Source organism: Zosterops lateralis, assembly GCF_965231275.1.
Source record: "Zosterops lateralis genome assembly, chromosome: 3".
Lineage (NCBI taxonomy): Eukaryota > Metazoa > Chordata > Aves > Passeriformes > Zosteropidae > Zosterops > Zosterops lateralis.
The window spans coordinates 110,994,070-111,013,957 of record NC_139764.1 but is presented as its reverse complement, the minus strand read 5'-3'; the positions used below and the strand labels follow the sequence as shown (position 1 = coordinate 111,013,957).

Genomic DNA, 19,888 nt, shown 5'->3' with positions numbered 1-19,888 from the left:
CCCTGCCTGATCCATCTCCTCTCTCCACCAGCTCCATTCCCTCTCTATTCCCATTCCTTCTCTATTCCCAACCCTGCCCGATCCACTTCCTCTCTCCACCAGCTCCATTCCCTCTCTATTCCCATGCCCTATCTATTCCCATCCTCTCTCTATTTCATTCTCATTCCATTCCCCCTCTACTCCCATTCCCTACTCCCATTCCTTCTCTATTCCATTCCCGCTCCGTTCCCGCCTACTTCCCTCAAGCCCCGCCCCGGTCCCGCTCCTCTCTCCCGATTGGCTCCTCATTTAGGCCACGCCCCCTCCCGCCAGCCCCGCCCTCAGCCCCGCCCATCACAGTGAAGTGCCGCGGAACACTTGTGGCGGGGCCGTGCCGCACGCCGGACCCTTTAAGCCGCGTCGCTGCCTCCCTGAGGATCGGGAGCGCCGATTGGTCCAGGCGCGCGTCACGTGAGCCGGGAGGCTTCCCCGGGCGGCGCTTCCGGCCCATCCCGCTCCGCCGGCGGCTCCCGGGAATCCCGGGGATCTTGGGGGGCCCGGGGCTCCTGACCCTCCCCGAGGCACCACCGAGGGTCTCTCCGCTCCTCCCTCCCCGCTCCCCTCTGTAACATCCCCCCGACAGCCGCGGTTCGGCCCTGAGGGAGAGCGGGGGACCCTGTGCGTGTCTCGGTGCCCCGGGAGCGCCGCCGCGGGTGATGCCCCCGCCCGCCCGGCTGGGACCGCACAGACCCTGCCCGTGTTCCCCAGCCTCCCCCGCCTTTTCCCGGTGAATTTCCTCGGTGAGTTCTCCCCCGCCTTCCCCTCCCGGCATGGAGTTCGCCGAGCTGATCAAGACGCCCCGGGCGGATAACGTGGTGCTGCACCGCCCCTTCCACCTGGCCGTGGAGGGGACGCTCTGCCTCACCGGCCACCACCTCATCTTCTCCTCGCGGCGGCAGGACAACGCCGAGGAGCTGTGGCTGCTCCACTCCAACATCGACTCCATCGACAAAAGGTGATGCTTCCCCTTTCCCTAATGCCTGGTGGTAGGGAAGGCCGGCTGGCACCTCAGCTGTCCTTCAGGAAGGATGCTCTGGGCATAGACATTGCCAAGGGAGGTTCAGGTTGGGCATGATGAGGATTTTCTCCACAGAAAGGGTGATGAAACCCTTGGAATACCCGGGGAGGTTTGGAGTCCCCATCACTGGAGGTGTCCAAGGAGTGACTGGATGTGGCACTCAGTGCTCTGGGCTGGTGACAAGGTGGGGATCAGCCACAAGTTGGACTTGATGATCCTTTTCCAACCTGAATTATTCTCTCAAAGCCCAGGGCAGGGTTCCCACTCTCTTTGGATATTCATGTTTGATGTTGCATCTCAAAGGTTGGGTTTTTTTGGTCCTGCAGAGAGTCAGAATTTTTGTGTTGAGCCCCTTTTGCTCAGTGCAATCATTGAAGCACTTTATAAACGATGCAGTTTCCCCACTGTGCACAGAGAGGGACATCAGAGCCCTGCTGAAGGGATTTAATTTGTGCCACCCTCCAAAACTGGTGGCAGAATTGGGCTCTGGACTTGCTCATCTCCTGCTGCTCCACAGCATCATCCCTCTCACTTCTGCAGCTGCTCATGGGGATCAATAACCCTTCAGCAAAGTGCTTTTTGTGCTCCAGCTGAGCTGCAGATCCAGAGCTCTGTGGATTTCTTGCCCATCCCCTTTTAACTACAGAGAATTCAGAGAATATATCTTTTTACCCCCCCCTCATTTCTGCTTTACCTGCACCATTGCCCCTCACTGAGTATCTGCCCCATCTCACCTCATTGTCTTCTGCTCCCTCACCTTGGCCCTTTTTCCAGCTTGAGGATAATACTTCATTTTTATGTTAATTACAAAACCCTTCTGCTTTTAAAGCCTTTTGAGGTAGAGCAGAGTTCCTTTCTGGAGAAATCAGGCAGCAGTGATTAACAAAAAACAAAAAAAAAAAAAAAAACAAAAAAAAACAAAAAAAACAAACCAAAACAAAAAAAAAAAACAACAAAAAACAAACAAACAAAAAAAAACACCCAGAGCCTGGGAGGGGGGAATTGCTGGGTGCTGATTAAATTTGTTGCTGATTAAGTTTGTTGTTGATTAAGTTTGTTCCTGATTTCCCTGAGAGAGGAAAGGAGCAGAGGGGTGGAAAAACCTCAGGGAATTTATTCCCAATGCTCAGTCCTCAACCCTGGCCTTGGACACTTCCAGGGATGAGGCAGCTATAGCTTCCCTGGGCACCCTCCAAAGCAGTACAATATTTGTCATTTCCCTGCCACAGCAAAAGGATGGAATAAATAAAAATAAAGCCAAACCGGCAAATAGCAAATCATGAGTTGTGTTTGTTCCTTTATTTTTATGGAAGGTTCTCCTGTAGACAAATCACCACTAATGGAGATTTGCCTGGTGGGAAGAGCTGTGACACTTCTCCTGTTTTAAGGGCTCCTGTTTTTATGAGACTTTTATTTCCTGTCCTGCTGTAGGTTCGTGGGCTCCTTGGGCACCATCGTCATCAAATGCAAAGACCTGAGGATTATCCAGCTGGACATCCCGGGGATGGAGGAGTGTCTGAACATTGCCAGCTCCATTGAGGTGAGCAGTCACCAGCAGCCAGGAGACCTGCAGCTCTTGGGCTCACCTCAGCCTTAAGAGCTTTTTTTTTTGGTTGGTTGGGGTTTTTTTGAGGGGTTTTGGGTGGTTTTGGGGGGTGGGGTTTTTTGTGTTTATTTTTTTTTTTTGTTTGTGTGGTTTTTTTTGTTTGTGTGGGTTTTTTTTGTTTGTGGGGTTTTTTTTGTTTGTGTGGGGTTTTTTTTGTTTGTGTGGGGTTTTTTTTGTTTGTGTGGGTTTTTTTTGTTTGTGTGGGGTTTTTTTTGTTTGTGGTTTTTTGGGTTTTTGTTTGTTTGTTTTTTGATTTTTTTTTTTGTGTGTGTGTTTTGGTTTGGGTTTTTTTGTGTGAGGGTGTTTTTTTGGGTTTTTTTGGGGTTTTTTTTGGTTTTTTTTTTTTTTTTTTGGTTGGTTTTTTTTGGAGGGGGGGAATTTTTGCGGGTTTTTTTAGGGTTTTTTGGTTTTTTTTTGTTTTCACATTTTGAATGGCAAAGTAGAATCTGGAATGTTTCCCATGGGATTGTGGGGTATTTCCCAGAGGTTTTGGACTCTCCATCCCTGGAAGTGTCCAAAGCCAAGTTGGAAAGGACTTGGAGCAACCTGGGCTAGTGGAAGGTGTCCCTGCCCATGGCAGGGGTGGAATGGGATGAGCTTTAAGGCTCCTTCCAACCCCCAGCTGTGATTCCATGATTTCTCTTGTCCACACAGGCACTTTCCACCCTGGATTCAGTCACCCTCATGTATCCCTTCTTCTACCGGCCCATGTTTGAGGTCCTGGAGGATGGATGGTCCTCCTTTCTGCTGGAACAAGAGTTTGAGCTCCTCAGCTCAGTGGTGAGTGGAATTTGAGGGGCTTGCCCAGGCACTTGGGTATTCTGTGGACTGTTTTCACCCAGAAGTGGCTGGGCTGGAAATCCCACATGGTTAAAACTCCATTTGGTCCCTGGGTGAGAAGTGAGTGGTGTTGAAATGTTGTTGAAATATTCCCTCTGTAACATCATCAGACGTTTGTTTGCTGCTTTACTTCGTACAAGTGGAGGTTTGGGGCCTTTTTCAGGGAATCACAAAGGTAGGAAATGGTTTTCGCCTTTGGGGATGGTTCTCTAATTGGAAGAACAAATTGAAATCCTTTGGCCTGGGTTTGTTGTTCTTAATTTTGATCTGGAATAAAATGAGAAGATTTGCCAAACCCTTCATTGAAATGACATTGATTTAAAAAATTGTTCTGTAGGTGGATGACAATGAAGATGCCCAGTTTGAAACACTTTTTCCTTTAATGACTGCTGAGGAGATATTCAGGAGATTCAAAAAGCAGGAAACTTCCAGTTCTCTTTTTCCAGGTGCTGCTGAGTACACTGATTTTTGTTTTGGGTAGGAATTTGTTCTTGTGGCATTGTCTGTTGTGTCCTTTTAGGATGCTGAATTTAGTAGAGTGGGAACTATCTTGGGAACCTGTTTTAATAATTCCTTGGATTTGCATCTCTGTGTTCCAGGTCTTTGTTTCACAGCCACTCTGTGCTCTTGCTCCAGCAGCTCAGGTTTCTGAGCCCACATCCATTAGTGCAGCATCCAAGAACATTGATTTTTCTTTTTCTTTTTTTTTTTTTTGGTTGCTTTTCTCTGCAGCCCAGCTTGTCTGCAGCCTGAATCACTTCCTGGCTATGAGTAACAATTTAATGATGTGATCAGCTTGACCAAATTCAGTTGATGAAATCACCAGAAAATGAAAGACAATTAAAGGGGTTCAGAGGCTTTGCTATTTTTGTCTCATTATTGAAACACTCTCATGTGTCTTATCTTCCTCTGCCATCCAAAGACAGACCAGCTGTTATCACATCCAGCACATGGATCCATTGATGTGCTTTTTTCTCCTTATTTTTCCAGGGATTTAAAACTTCATTTATCAATCTCTCGTCTTTCTGAACATATTATCTGTGTAAGAATCACATTTAAAAACCTCATTACTTTTTAGCACCACGTTTCCAGGGCAATCATTCATTCCTTTAAAATCTCCATGTCTGACAGCTGTTGATTAATTCTTGGCTTTTTAACCTAAAACTTCACATTTGGAACAAAATGGTGTCAAAAGCCACCTTCCAGTGATTTACATCTCCTGAACAACAGATGAATGTCTTGTTGGTCAAATAATTCTTGTTCTGTAATGACCCTGCTTTATGTGACAGGCTGGAACAAGGAAATGGCTGATTTAAATCTTTCTCCCAGAAGTCAGATGAGTAGAATTCCAAAGGTTCCTGCCTCTGCTAAATCATCCATCTGGATCTGTGCCTTCCCCAGTAGTATAACAAGTCAAAAACTTTCACCCACCCAACAGCTCTAGTAATTTATTAATCCCACATTTATCTGCTACAGGAGAGTTGTTTTCAACACTCTCTAATGGCAAAATGCAGAGTAAAAGTTACTATTTTTTAAAAAAAGTTAGGTAATACATTAGCTATTTAGATAATATGATATGTAATTTTTATTCTTCACTGCACAGTGAGGGGCTGAAAGGAATTCAGAGGATGTGCAGTCAGAGGAGAGCCAAGAGGTTTCTCTTCTGCCAAATTCCAGAACTTCAGGATGCTGCAAACTAACTCTGGAAATTCAGTTTCCTAAAATGAAGTGAAGAAGCCTGAGAAGTTTGTACACTGACAGGATAATTAACATAAAGGCATTTTATTGCCAAGAAAATTAATTGCTTCATTCTCCTTTTCTTTCTTTTTCTTTTCTCTTTTTTTTCTTTACCCCCTTTTCTCTTTTTTCTTTCCCCTTTGTCTCTTTTTTTTTTTTTTTTTCTTTCGTGCCTTTTTTCTTTCTGCCCTTTTTCTTTCTCTGTCTTTTTCTCTCTTTTCTTTCCTTTTTTAGCAGGAAAGATCTCAGGGTTTTGAACAACTCAGTTGTGCTTTATGTTTGTGTCAGAGCTCCTTTTAAAAATCAGAATTTTCTGGGTTTGGGCTCAGGTTCAATGGTAATTGTGAACCATATTTTGCTCTTTTCAGACAAGCATCAATTTTTAAATCTGTTCTGTTCCTTGTCCATGCACAATCTGATCCCAGCAGGGCTTGTCCCTTGGGAATGGCTTCTGGCTTTGCAGGATCTCCCAAGATCCATGCTGGCATCTTGACTCTTTTTTTTTTAAGGTCTGTTGGTAGAGCTTGACCTGTTTCCCAATGTTTTGTGGAAAACGACCTCTCCTGGCAATTTGAAGTTTTAGGAGGAATGATAGTTTGGACATTTGGGAATCACTGTGTCTATAAACAAGTGTTAGGACAAGAAAAGTAGTAATTCCAGAGTTGATCCTGCAGTGGGTTTAGAAATCTTCTTTTTTTCTCTGGAGTTCTCTCTCCTTTCTGCTCAGCCCTCATCCCTTTTCAACTTTTTTTGATTCTTAAAAGCTCAGATGTCTTGCTGGGAGAATTAAGGGTTCACTTTGCACTCCCTGAGTTTCACACAGCACAATTACCTAGTTGAAAGTGAGATCTCCCTTCATCCCTTTCCCTGCAGTCCTTCTGCTTTCTCTGCTGCTACCTCACTCTTCCAGTCACTGATGGCCCTTCTTGCTTCCCAAATTCCAGCCAGGCCAAAGCTAAAGGAGGTGATTTGGGCAGCCTGGAGCTGGCAGTGCAGAGGTTAATGGGATCTCTGCAGCAGGAGCTGTTGGAGAGAAGACAAATGGTGCCAAGGGCTGCCAGGCTCCTCCTCCTCCTCTCCGTGGAAATGGCACCGGGATGGGCTCGTCTGTCTCTGGTGTAAATGGGGAGGAGAGAGCAGGTTGTGGGCAGGGTTAACTCACCAGAGTGGAGGATAAATCAGGTGCTGCTCCTCCATTCCTTTCCCTACTGGTGGTGCCAGTGACAGCCAGGCTCCCACACGTTCCCCAGAGTTCTGGTTTTGCTTTCTCCACATCCTGTGTCCCAGTGAGGTTTTTATCAATCCAGTATTCCAGATCCATGGTAATCCATTTTGTTCATGGTAATCAAACTGCACACCCTCCTATGTAAATTAGCACAGACACCCCCAAAAACCCTGTTAAAAACCCCATTGCTGGTGCATTAAAAGCTGGAGCTGTGACCAGCCACATCCCTTTTGTGTCCCAGAAGTTTTCATCTCTGCTCACAACACGGTGGCCAGAGGCAATTCGACTTTGCATCTGGGAGAAGCTCTGCTTTTTATAAAATGGAGCTCTTCAGAGGAGCTATTTTGAGGCTAATGAATAATGAAATAAGGTTATAGCAGGGATGGTGCAAAAACTGTCCAGCTGGGCTGCTGCAAACAGGCAGCAGTTGCTGCTCTTGATGCTGATGTTTATTTTTTTCCCCGGCATCTTTTTTAGGCTGCCACCAAAAAGGACAATTTTCCTGTCTCCTAAGCCACACATCCCATGCCTTGGAGCTGCTGCTGCTGAAGTAGTGTTGTGAGTCAGATCAGCTGCTTCAGCTGATGGAAAGGCTTCATTGCCAGAAGACATTCCTGAATTGATCCCAGTTTTCCACTGGACCAGGGAGCCAGTCAGGTAGATTTATATAAGCAGGTAGCAATCAGGAGGTGTGTGGCAAGATTTAGTAAGGATCTGGAAGAAAGGAATTCTGATCAGAGATGTGCAATTAATTCATGTTAAGCCAACAGACCTGAACTGATTTTGTGTGTTTTATCACAGCCTAATTTAGCTGTTGTGCTCTTTTCTCACTTTATCCTGCCTGCTTTATCCCTCTGCCTTTTTTGTCTGCCTCAAACTCTCCTTGAACTCAGATGAGCAGAGGTTTGATGGATCTCTGAGGTCTCTCCCCTGCTGCAGAAGCTCCTCATTGACCTTTCTCCCTGAGCTGGAGCCAAAGGCCTGTGGGTGACCCTGGGTATCAGGTAGCTCAGGAATTCTCCTGCCGAGTGCCTGTGAGGTGCCACATTCAGCACTTCTTTCCCAGGGCTTTGGCTCTTGGGAGCTGGAGAAGTTACATCACAGGAGCTCATGGGGAGCCCTCAGTGCTGGGCTGCTTCCAGAAGGTGCTTTGGGAGGAAGAACTGTAGCTGAGCCCACAGAAAAGAACCAACCTGCAGATGTTTAAATTGGAATTTTTACCTCAAAGCTTGATCTGGAGTGGGTGGAAGGAAATTCTTGCTTTTCTTGGCCACCTTTGTCTTGTGAACTCTTCTTTCAGCACAGATGGAGGGTTGGTCCCATATTTTCTGTATCTAAAGGGACTTTTTTCCCCTGTTGTGGGAATGCATTTCTCTGTGGGGCCTCCCCTTGCTGTCTGCTGTGCCTGTGAAATAATTTAAAGCCACAATCACCCATTCCTGCCCATGTGGGCTTATTTTGTGCTGTTTGAGGATGTGGATAAACCAGAGGGAGAACTGTTGCTCAAGACCCAGAGGCACCTGATCATTCTTCCATTGCTTCTGAGCTTTATCTGCACTCTGGGGAATGAGCTTCTGGGAGCTGCTGCACGGAGATGATTGCAGGGAGCACCAAGGGATGTGCTGGAAAAATTAATGGGTCAACAGCCCTGTAAAAATGGCTCCTTAAAGGACAAACTGTGGTGCAAATGGAACAGACCACAAATATGATGACTCTATCCTGTATATGATATCTTTTCTGACCCAGAGCTTCTTTCTGGTGTTTTTCAGACCAATGAGTGGCGTCTGAGCTGCGTGAACAAGGAATTCTCTGTGTGTCCCTCCTACCCTCCCGTTGTCATCGTCCCCAAATGTGTCGACGACGACGCGCTCCGCAAAGTCGCCCTGTTCCGCCACGGCGGCCGCTTCCCCGTGCTGAGCTACTACCACAAGAAAAACGGGATGGTGAGCTGGCCTTGAGGGGTGCCTGTGCCTCAAGAAAGGGTGGGAATCTGTTGGTTTCACGCTCTGGAATTAACAGAGCTCCTGGTGTCACCAGAGAGCACAAAAGGACTACATTCGCGCTGTTTAGTTGTGCGAGCAGAAAGAAGGAAATTTATTTTTGGGATCTTGACTTACAAAGTCTTTGGAATTTGATCAGGGATTGGGGGATGAGGTTAACACTTCTCCGACCCCACTGGTCAATCTAGAAATCTGTCAGTTGGTTCTTTATCCTGGAAAGGAATGCATTATTTACAAAACATCACTCTTTGTTTATATTACAATTTGTACACTCCTGGTTTATTTTCCAGCTTTTTCTGCGAAGCTGGTTCTGGGTTGATGGAATGAGTAATCTCCATCCTAGAAATAGCCATTAATCTGCTTGGGTGGGAATGTGCATGGCAGGAGCTCGCTTACAGCTGTAAGAACAAGATGAGGCTTGTAAAGCCACTGCTGGCACCCTGACTGGCTGTGTCTGCCAAGAGTTTTCATGGAAAGGATGGCAGGAGCCACATTGTCCTGTCTGTGAGTGGTGGGCTCTCATCACAGCCGTGGTGACAGCAGAGCCAACACTGCTCCTACTGTGTGACTGTGCAAGGAGGATCAGAACAGTCTGTTCTCTGAGCCTGGCAGGATAACTCGATTTAAGAGTAGCAAAGTCTTGGTCTTGCACAGATTTTGACAAGCCAGAATCTAATGGAGTGACTGATACATTGTAATTAAGGAATGCACTGTATGAAAGTGTTGGGTAATTGTGTCTCTTGCTGATGTAACCAGTTTTGAGGATGCTGGGATGTCCAACCCGCAGCTTTTAAACTTGATACAGTCTCCAGGAACGCTCCAATGCCTTCTCACCTCCTGTGGCCAAGATTTGTAAGCTTTCAATTTGAAGCTGTCTAGTCTGACTCAGAAGTACCTTGAGATTTTCTTTTTTCTTTGCAACCACCTACTCCACATCAGTTGTGCTTTTTGCTTTTTCTCAGCTCAGCTGAAAAACATTGAAGGAAGATTTTTGCTCAGTTGTCTCTCTCCAAATCGTGCATGTTTCATGTGAGGAGTACAACAGTATTTGGCTCAGAGTGTTGAAGTTGTGACAGTAATTCTGTCACTCTCGTTGCCCTCCTGGCTCTGAGTTCTCAGCTGTACCTGGGGTTGCTCACTGGCTGCCCTCACATTTTAATTATGATTTGAGGTGCTCAATTGAAAGGCATTTGCTGAAGAGAAGTCTCAGTTCAGTCTGTGGACTTGAGGTTTATTGGTCCATCCATGGAGTAAAAATGTCACCTTTAACACATGAGCAATTTGAGTGTTTTAAGAACAGAGTTGAAAATGGCAATCCTGAAAAAGTTGGTTTCATAAAATCACAGGATGGTTTTGGTCAGAAGGATCCTTTGGGGCCATCTAATTCCAACCTCTACTGCCTCTCACCAGGTCAGGCTGCTCAGGGCCCCATCCAGCCTGGCCTTGAACACTTCCAGGGATTTATAACACTGCCAGGGTTTGTAAAGGAGCCATCAGCAACAGCTCAGCTCAGTAGTTCACCAAGGTGGTATTTGAGGCATAACTGAAGGGATACAACCTCTGGCATTTAAAACTTGCCCAGCCAAACCATTGCTGGATCCAAGGATTTCTAGTACAATTTTAAACACATTCAATCCTTGAGAGGGTTCGAACTTGAAACAACTGAAGGATTCAGGGCCAGGCTTGGACCTCAAGTTCTTGGTGCCTTCCAGTCAGAATTCCCTGCACTCCCAGTGGCCTCATCCATGGTTTTGTGTCTTCCCAGGCAATGCTGAGGAGCAGCCAGCCCCTGACAGGCACCAACGGGCGGCGCTGCAAGGAGGACGAGAAGCTGGTGAACGCCACGCTGCGCTCGGGCCGCCGTGGCTTCGTCATCGACACCCGGCCCCTGCACGTGGCCCAGCAGGCCAGGGCCAAGGGAGGGGGCTTTGAGCAAGAGGTGCACTACCCCCAGTGGAGGAGGATTCACAAATATATAGAGAGGTGGGTGAAATCAGGCTCTTCCCTGAGCTCAGGTCGCCACTGGTGGAGCAGTGATATCTCTGTGAAGGGTTTGCTCCCGTTGGAAGAGTTGTGTATTCTAGTTTCTGGCAAAACCAGGATATATGGATGATAAAGGGATTTTTTGGTTTGGTTCCTTGTTCTGAGCAGCCTGCTGAAGGTTTCAGCCATCAGGCATCTCCCTGTGCTGTTTCTTTTCCTGACCCATCTTCAGACACACTCCAGCCTTCCTGTGTTCCCCTTTGCACAGGGAGGAGCAGGTGCCTTGCCAGAAAACTTCTGCAAGGGAGAGATTGTTCTGTGGCTGTCACACTCCTCCTATCCAGAGGATTTGTCCAGAGAAGCTGTGGCTGCTCCTGGATCCCTGGAAGTGTTCAGGGTCATGTTGGACAGGGCTTGGAGCAATCTGGGATAGTGGAAGGTGTCCCTGCCCTTGATGAGGGGTTGGAATGAGATGAGCTTTAAATTTCCTTCCAACCCAGACTATTCCAGAATTCTGTGATCCAGTGCTTTTCTGTGGACATTCTAATATGTTCAGTCATTTGGAGACAAATTACTAAATAAAGCAGATTTCTAGTCTGGCCTTAAAACCTTGATTTTGGGGAATCTCTACACAGACATGCAGTAATGTTACTGGAGCTCTTGGCCAGCTCTTGAGCAGTTAAATAAAGAATTTCCTGGCAAATACTTGAAGCATTTGGTTTTGCTTCTAAAGATTTTATGTGAACTTACATTTTGTTGCTGATTATTTACAGCACCAGAGAGAGAGAGAGAGGAATGAATAAACACAATATACAAACACTAAATAATCCATGTCCTCATTCCTATGTGATTGCTTGTGCTTTCAACAATGCTTTCCTTCTCCCAAAGGTTTAATATCCTGCAGGAGAGCTTCATCAAGCTGGTGGAGGCTTGCAATGACCAGTCACACAACATGGACCGCTGGCTCAGTAAACTGGAAGCTTCCAACTGGCTCACTCACATCAAGGAGCTGCTGACTGCAGCTTGTCTGGCTGCTCAGTGCATTGACAGGTAAATCTCCTGCAGAAAGTCTTGGGTTGCTCATTCACTGGTTACAGATTGCTCATGAAATACCTCTGGCAGTGTCAATAACTGCCCTCCGTGGTCTGGCTCGCTTGTACCCATGAAAGATTCTGTTCCCTCATGGAGAAGGAATGTTGCTCCAGTAAATCAGGAGGAGGGAGGAAATCTCTGCTAAGAAAAGGTTTTGGGATCATGTGTTTAAGGTATATTCCTGTGTCTGTGGCAGTCAAGCTAATATAGAGAGTTTTATTGAAGGTTTGGGTTAAAATGCGTCCATCTGGAATGCTGTTTGATGGCCTGGAAAAGGGGCCACAGAGATGCCTTTTTCTTTTTTTAAGAAGTCTCTTTTCAGCTGCAAATTTCCAGTATCACACCTCACTCCCAGAGGTTTAAACAATGTCGTCTCCTTGTTTTCCCCAGGAATTGGTCCAGTGCTTTTCCCCTCTTATATTTTTATCCCCACAGCCCTCTCCAAGCAATCCTGCTCATCCCTTCTAAGTGCTTGTGACCTCTTTTAACCTGACATTTCTTTCACAAATGCTGCTGACTCAGCTGACTCATGCTCAGGCCTCAGGCTGCAGAGCCAATCCTTGCTGTCAGGTGCCAGGGTTTGTAAGGCCAGATGCAGGAATCTAAATTGGTTTTATCTGTGGCACTGGGTGGGAAAAGCCCATCCTAACATTTAGGGACTCTTCACAGAAGCTGGGGAATGTGTTCTGCAGGCACACAGGCAGCTGAAATGCAGGCTCAGTGGTGAAACAGCACTGCTGCATTAAAATGGGAGCTCTGTGCTTTTTAAAGCTCTGACACTGCTGGTTTCATTACTGGCTGTGCCAGGAAACGATTGCTCTGGATCAATAGTTTTATCTGAAATTCTTTCCTGCAAGCATGTAATGGGAAAGATCAGTGATGAAACCCTTCTGGCTTGTTGGGACAGTGGCTGATTTCATAATTTTTAACCTCAGCTTTGCTTTTTGTGTTTACCTGGAGCCATGGCAGGTCAGTTCCAGGTGCCTGACCTGCCTCACTCAGAGTCTGGAGGTCAGAGCTGGGCTGACAAGGAGAGTTCTGTTGTATTTTCCATGGGGAGGGAATGGCTGGGACAGATCTTTCAGCATCTTAAAGGCCTGAAAGATAAAAGGGGAAAACAGTATTAGAAACTTTATGTGGAGAAAGGTGAAAATTAGGTAGGGAAGGAAGATTTAGATTAAATATTAGGGAGAAAAATCTGTATTATAACAGTGGTGAGGCCTTAGCACAGGTTTCCCAGAGAAGCTGTGGCTGCCCCTGGATCCCTGGAAGTGTCCAAGGCTAAGCTGGATGGAGCTTGGAGCAACCTGGGATAGTGGAAGGTGTCCCTGCCCATGGCAGGGGTGGAATGGGATGAGTTGCACTTCCAAACTGTAACTCCAAGGGATGCTCATCCCAAAGAGTGAGAACCACAAGGGAGATCTCACTCTGCACCTTCTGTCAGTGTGGGAAAGCATCTGGAGTTCCAGACTGCTCAGCAAGACACTGAGCCTTTAATGATGCAGAGCTCAGGTCACTGTTGATGGGTATCCAGGTGAAATCCATGTGGGATCCGTGTGGGATGGGGCTGCAGTGGTGGTAAAGAACCAGCAAAACCTCAACACTGGTGTCCATGGGATGTAATGGCATCCACTGGGATTGGGTTCTGCTCCTTCACACTCTTATCCCTTCCCACTTTTTTCCTTTCCCAGGGAAGGTGCTTCAGTGTTAGTCCATGGCAGTGAAGGAACTGATTCCACACTCCAGGTGACTTCCCTGGCACAGATCATCCTGGATCCAAGGTGCAGGACCATCCGTGGCTTCGAGGCTCTTATAGTGAGGGAGTGGCTGCAGGTAAGAAATACAGAAATACCCCTGGAGAGAACAACCACCAGCTCCAGAGTCACTGGGGTTGGGAAGTAGCCTCAGAGGCAGCCAACAGGTTGGGCCTTGTTGCAGCCCTGCTGAGTGTGAGTGTCCTTTGTCCTAAAGAGCAGCATCATTACCTGAGTCATTTGTCCCTCTGGCACTGCTGAAGCCTCTGCGTCTCGTGGCAGGTTTTTGGTTTTGGAGAACTGCCTGTTTTGTGTGCTCAGGGTAAACATCTCTTATCAAGAATGGTTTGAGTTGGAAGGGAACTTAAATTTCCTCTCATTCCAACCTCCTGCCATGGGCAGGGACACCTTCCAGTGGGCCAGGTTTCACCTCTTTCATCTCATTAGAGAAAACTGTTGAGACCAAACCACAAAACCCGAGTTGTGCTCTTTGTACCTTGGCAGTCTGATCCTCCAGTGTGCCCACCCCAGCTTGTTCCTGCTCACATTCTCTGATCAAACATAACCTGAGAAAGGCAGGGAAATCAGTCACAGAATCACAGAACCATTTAGGTTGCAAAATACCTTTAAGATTGTCAATTCCAACAGTCCCCCAGCACTGCCAAGGCCACCACTCATCCCTGTCCCCCAGAGCCACATCCACATGGCTTTTTAATCCCTCCAGGAATGGGGACTCCACCACTGCCCTGGGCAGCTGTGCCAGGGCTGAACAACCCTTTTCATGAAGAAAATTTTCCTATTATCCAATCTAAACCTCCCCTGGTGTGACTTGAGGCCATTTCCTCTCATCCTGTCCCTGTTCCCTGGGAGCAGAACCCAACACCCCCTGGCTGTCCCCTCCTGTCAGGGAGTTGTGCAGAGCCACAAGGTCCCCCCTGAGCCTCCTTTTCTCCAGGCTGAGCCCCTTTCCCAGCTCCCTCAGCTCCTCCTGGGGCTCCAAACCCTTCCCTGGACACACTGCAGCCCCTGAATGTCGTGTCAGGAGGGGCCCAAAACTGAATCTTTGATGCCTCAGCAGAGGAATAATCCTTTCTAACAGCTTGGCCTTGGCTGCCTGAGCAGTTACATGGACAGAACTCGGTCTGAAGTGTTTTTTCCACATATCCTCACATCCCATTCCTTGGTGTGTGATGCTGTCCCTGCTCTCCTGCAGGCTGGCCACCCTTTCCAGCAGCGCTGTGCCCAGTCAGCCTATTCCAATAGCAAACAGAAGTGGGAGGCTCCAGTGTTCCTGCTCTTTTTGGACTGTGTGTGGCAAATCCATCGGCAGTTCGCCTGCTCCTTCGAGTTCAATGAGCAGTTCCTCATCATGCTCTTTGAACACACCTATGCTTCCCAATTCGGGACATTCCTGGGAAACAGTGAAAATGAAAGGTTGGTAAGGATGCTTGACTTGAATTCTCTAAATGTTGGGATGAATTTGGCTAAAAGAAGGTCCCAGAATCGTGGAATGGTTTGGGTTGGAAGAAAACTTAAAGATCATCTCGTTCCAACCCCCTGCGGTGGGCAGGGACAGCTTCCACTATGCCAGCTTGCTCCAAACTCCAAAATCTCCACCCATCACCAGTTTATTTAGTTTCTCACACAGAAACTCTTCCATGGAAGAATAACCATTTGGAGTTTGGTGTGAGTCACAGCTGTGGGAAGCAGACTTGTCCATGCAGGCCTGAAGGAGGAGGTTGAGGCAGGCAAAGGTCACAGCTGACAATTCTGTCCCTCACCTGTGAGGGAGGAATGTGACTCTGTAGCCTGGTGGTCCTGAGACCCTCCCTGAGAGTAGAAACAGGGTGAAGGACTGGAGCTGCCCACAGCTGCCAGGGAAGTTTGGATCCCTGTTTGGAGCTGGGCAGTTCTGCCCTCAGGACTCCTGGCTGAGGGTTTCCTGCTGGACTGAAGGCCACTGGACAGAAAGGGAAAAACAGAAGTGGTGCTCCAGAGAAGGAAGGCAGTTTAAAGCTTCCTCTAAACCTCTCTGTCCTTAAAGTAGTCTGGGCTTAGAAGAGACTCTGCTGCCTTCTGCAGGGCTGCTGAGCCAGTCATCTGCAAAACCAAGTTAGACTTGAAACCAATAAGCTGAAATTTGGAGTATTGAATGTTATGTGTAATAACCTGCCTGTCACATCTGAGCACGTCAGCCTGGGAGCACAGACAGGGGTTGAAGTCTGATGTTAAGCTTGTGCTGTCTGAAGCATTCACAGGAGTGGTGAATCTCCTGCCTGGCTGGCAGCTCAATTTGCCAGTGCAGGCAGAATGAGATTTGCTGGAATCTGAGGCACGGGGATCCCTGTAACTGCTGGAGGTGGGATTGCCCCAGGAAAACAGCACTGCTTGCTCCGTGTGCTCAATTCCTTCCTGCCACCAGAGGGACCTGTCAGACGTGCCCATTCCAGCAATACATCTGCTTTTATGGACTCGAGGATTCCATTTCCATCCTTCCCTGACACAGCCCTGCCCCACCTCCCAGCTCTACCTTAACACAGGAGCCTGATCCCTTTCCAAACCTGGCACTCAAACCACAGTGGGGAGGTGACTGATTCTTCACCTGGACAGCAGGCAGGCAACTTACAAGTGTTATTTCCCCATCTTTTATTCAAAACTAATTGCTATCAGCCAGGCTGAGTAAATTGCTTTAGGTTTACACCCTGTGCCATGATGCTGAAGGGATTAACTTGAATTATCTGGGGGAGCAGCACATGGAAAAACTTGTGGCCTTTTCTGTGTGGTTCTAACAAGAGCCTCACGGATCCAGGTGCATAAAACTGAACTTGTTCCTGTGGGTTTCTTAGGGCTAAACTGAAGCTGCCTCAGAAGACCATGTCCCTCTGGTCCTGGGTGAACAGGCCTGAAGAGATGAGCAAGTTCCAGAACCCTCTTTATGAGGCCAACAGCCTCGTCATCTGGCCCTCTGTGGCCCCACAGAGCCTGCAGCTCTGGGAAGGTGAGCCAGGTTTGCTTTCCTTGTTGCAGGCAATATCTCTTTTTTGGGTTTTTTTTTTTTTGGTCAGGCTTCATTGCTGAGCATTCTGGAGAATCCATGTTCAGTGGGTTCCCTGCTGCACAAATCTTCCCCATCCTGTGGCTGCTGAAGAGTTCATGACAGTGACACAAGCAGGCTGTCACTGCAGGGTGGAGACTGGAAATGGAGTGTTCTGATAAGTGTAGGAGGAAAAAAGGAATGAAACACCCCCCTTCATTTTTAATTTTTCTTTTATTAATTTTGTTTAATAGGATGGTGAGTTTGGAGAGGAGGGGAGAAGCCGTTTAGGGGGGAGGGAAAGGGAAGAAAATATGAAGGTATGTGCACTTGGGAGCTGCTGGAATGTGAACACCTTCACGAATTCCTCCTTGTCTCAAGAACTCCTCTGTGACCTGGGTGTCTCTGGGCTTCCAGGTGTCTTCCTGAGGTGGAACAGACCTTCCAAATTCCTGGAGGAAGCCGAAAAAGAAAGGATCCACATCATCAAGTACAACAAGGAGCTGCAGGCCAAGGTGAACGCGCTGAGGCGGAGGTTGGCCGAGCTGGAGGCGCAGCAGGAGGAGGAGGAGGCACAGGAGGAGGAGGAGGAGGAGGCGCAGGAGGAGGAGGAGGCGCAGGAGGAGGAGGAGGTGCAGGAGGAGGAGGAGGTGGTGTTGCAGGAGGAGGAGGAGGAGGAGGAAGAGGAGCCCTGAGCTGGGCTTTGCCTCAGGCCTTTGCTTTCCCCTCTACATCCAGGAAGAAACATGGAAAAAGTGCATGTTCTGCTGAGCCCTTGGGTACAGCTGACCCTCCCACTGCTGAGCCCTTCACTCCATGAACCTCCCTGCTTTTTGGGGAGGGGTTTTTGTTTTGTTTACAGAAGACACAGCTGGGCACAATGTCCCCTCTTGGCAGCTTTTCTGTCTCAGATTTGGGTACAGTGTCAGCAGAAGCTGGAACTCTTTACCTCCAACTGTGTGGATGACCAGGATGGGCCAAGAGACAGGATGTCTCCAGTTTATTTTAGACTTTTTTTCTGGTTTTGTTGAACACTCACAGGATTAATATACAGAGTTCTATAGAGATAGGTAAAGGCATTTTGTCTGGAAGCACCTTTTCTCTCCAAGAGTAGGTAAGGCAGCTTAGTTCTTTAATTTCCTAGGAAATCTAGAAATGGTTAAAATCCAATCACAGGTTCTGCCAGTCTACACAATACTCTCAGTAGCCTTCACATCTCACACTTGGGTTTTTTGTGTTCAGCATTGGCTGGGGAGCAGGAAGTTAAATACCAAACCAGAGCAAGACATTTCAGTGCAATACAGAATTGAAGGAGGGATTCTGCTGCTAATGTTTAAGCCATGATCTTCAGGTGGAATTGTCCCTTGTGGACAAGGATCTCCTAAGGAGGAACAAACTTTTTTTTTTTTTTTTTTTTTTTTTTTTTTTTTTTTTTTTTTTTTTTTATTTTTTTTTTTCTACCTGGAAAACAAAAAAGGTTTAGTAGTTGGTGAAGGGTGTTCACTTGCAGAATAGGGCTCAAACCTGTCCTTTAAACCATAGCCAAGCTGCCTTCTTGGAAATTCCCACCCCCTTGGCTGGGTTTGGACACCTGGCCAGGTTCACAGCGTTGCCAGGGTGCAACAGCAGCACTTCATTTACACTCTACGAAACACTTTTGTTGCACCTGATGTGCTTTTCCTTCTTGTGCTCTTATGCCCATCTTGTGAAACCTCAAAAGCAGAAGCTGGAAGTTCAGGTGACCTCACAGATCTGCTGCAGATGAAGGGGCCATCACACTACAAAAAAAAATATTAAGAGTTTAGATGATTTGTAGCTGCTAAAATTGCTTAAAGACTTTAGGGATAAGCTTTTTTTCCTATTTAACTTTGTATTTTGTAGCTGCTGTTTTGTTTCTGTGGCTTCAATCTGCTTTATATAAAATCAGAGTTCGCTCTTGTGATTTTTTTTTTCTCCTTTTAAAAGACAGGTAGAGGTAGGTCTGAAATACTCCTTGAGGCATTTTTTTCAGTTTGATTCCGTGGGTAACTCCACAGGACTGGGAAAAGTTGAATTAACAGTAGCACATGTGGCTGGGATTATCCAGAAAAGAGCTTCCTCTTAGCCTGGTTCTGCTGGAATGAAGGGAGCTGCAGTAGGACAGTGGTGGGATCCCTCTGGAAACTGTTTGAGCTTCCAAGTTTATGGAATGAAGCTGCCTTTATTTAAAAGCCACTTCACATAGATACGTGTGAAAATGCAGGATCTGTAGTTGTAGAAGTAGCTGGGCAGGAACCTGCAGAAATCATGTAGCCACTAAATACAGTCTAAGAAAACTCTATGACCAAGGAAATGATAAAAATTATGTGATAGTGGTCAAGTGCTACCATAATGCCTTTTGTTGAGTCCTTATTTCCTTAATTATTTCCTTCTTGCCTAAGCCAAACTTAGCCCTGAAGTCCTCTGGCTTAAAAAAATAACATGATCCCTTCTTAAGGCAGAAGAATTATTCCCCCTTGCTTGCAATGCCAATTTATTTTTAGGTTTGGAGCCTTGTTCCCTATATCCAGTCTGACACAGGGAATGCTGCTCAGGGTGGGATCTGTTCTGAATGACAGGGGAGGCAGAATCAGGCTGTTCCCTCCTCCAAACCCAGAGATTCCTCTGGTTATGTTTCTCATATCAGCCTCTAAAATGATCATTCACCCACTGAAATGATGTTGTTGGGATCTGCACCTGCCTGGGTGGTGTTTCCCGACCCCATTCAGAATTTCTCCATCTGAAATCCATTATCCCCAGCCAGATGGGAAGGATTCAGAAGGCACTGTTTTCCCTGTAACAGATTATACATAAAACACTCCTAAAGGTTATGCAATTCCCTAACACAGTAATTATAGATTGAGCTAAATAATAGAGGAGCAGAGAGGGGGGTTTTTTTGGATCTAATTGCCTGGCTGCTCCAGCCTCTCCTGCTAACTGCAGGCATCCGAGGGAAATTGGGAAACCAGCTGTGACAGCCAACAAAAGGCAGCACATTCCCTCTGAGCTGGCATCAATTTCAGCCTCCACTTGTGTGGAATCCACACCCAGGCTCTGTGCATGCTTTGGGAAGGTGGATCCTGGGAATGTGGCAGTGCTGGTGTCCTCCTGAGCAGCCCCTGCAGTTTATTGCACAGTTCCTTGTCCCTGCACAGGCTCTGTGGCTCAGGCCTGGCAGGAGATGGAGTGGGGATCAGATGTGTGGTGGTGCAGGTTCTCCTGGCACACAGGACACTTCCCAGAGCTGTCCCACATTCCCTTTGGACTCTGCCATTCCCAGTGCCTCCCAGGCTCCAGATTGACAGCACATCCCTCCCATTCTTTGCTTTGCTGCTTGCCTCCCCTATTAAATCATATAATTTAATATCAATGATGAGTTTGCTCCCTCTGAGGGGGATCCCTGCCCCAGTTTGCAGATTCCCTGTGTCTTCCTGAGCCGGGGCAGTGCCCAGCTCTGGCTCCTCCCTGTGCCACTGCCTTATGCCCTTGCTGCCACTCCCCTCCTGCTCTTTTGCACACACTCTCTGTGTAACAAGCTGGAC

At 47.3% G+C, this 19,888-nt stretch overlaps 1 protein-coding gene across 1 annotated transcript; it reads left to right on the top strand.

Annotated features, from left to right (window-relative positions):
• Positions 1-807: 807 nt before the first annotated feature.
• Positions 808-18,797, top strand: MTMR9 (myotubularin related protein 9). Its single transcript, XM_083857519.1, is given in 13 exon segments — positions 808-994; positions 2,489-2,597; positions 3,318-3,443; positions 8,235-8,408; positions 10,231-10,448; positions 11,337-11,498; positions 13,232-13,373; positions 14,508-14,728; positions 16,141-16,292; positions 16,746-16,843; position 17,191; positions 17,194-17,240; positions 17,242-18,797. Coding segments are annotated over 13 exon segments (1,689 nt in total). The 5' UTR covers positions 808-809; the 3' UTR covers positions 17,296-18,797.
• The last annotated feature ends 1,091 nt before the right edge of the window (positions 18,798-19,888 follow it).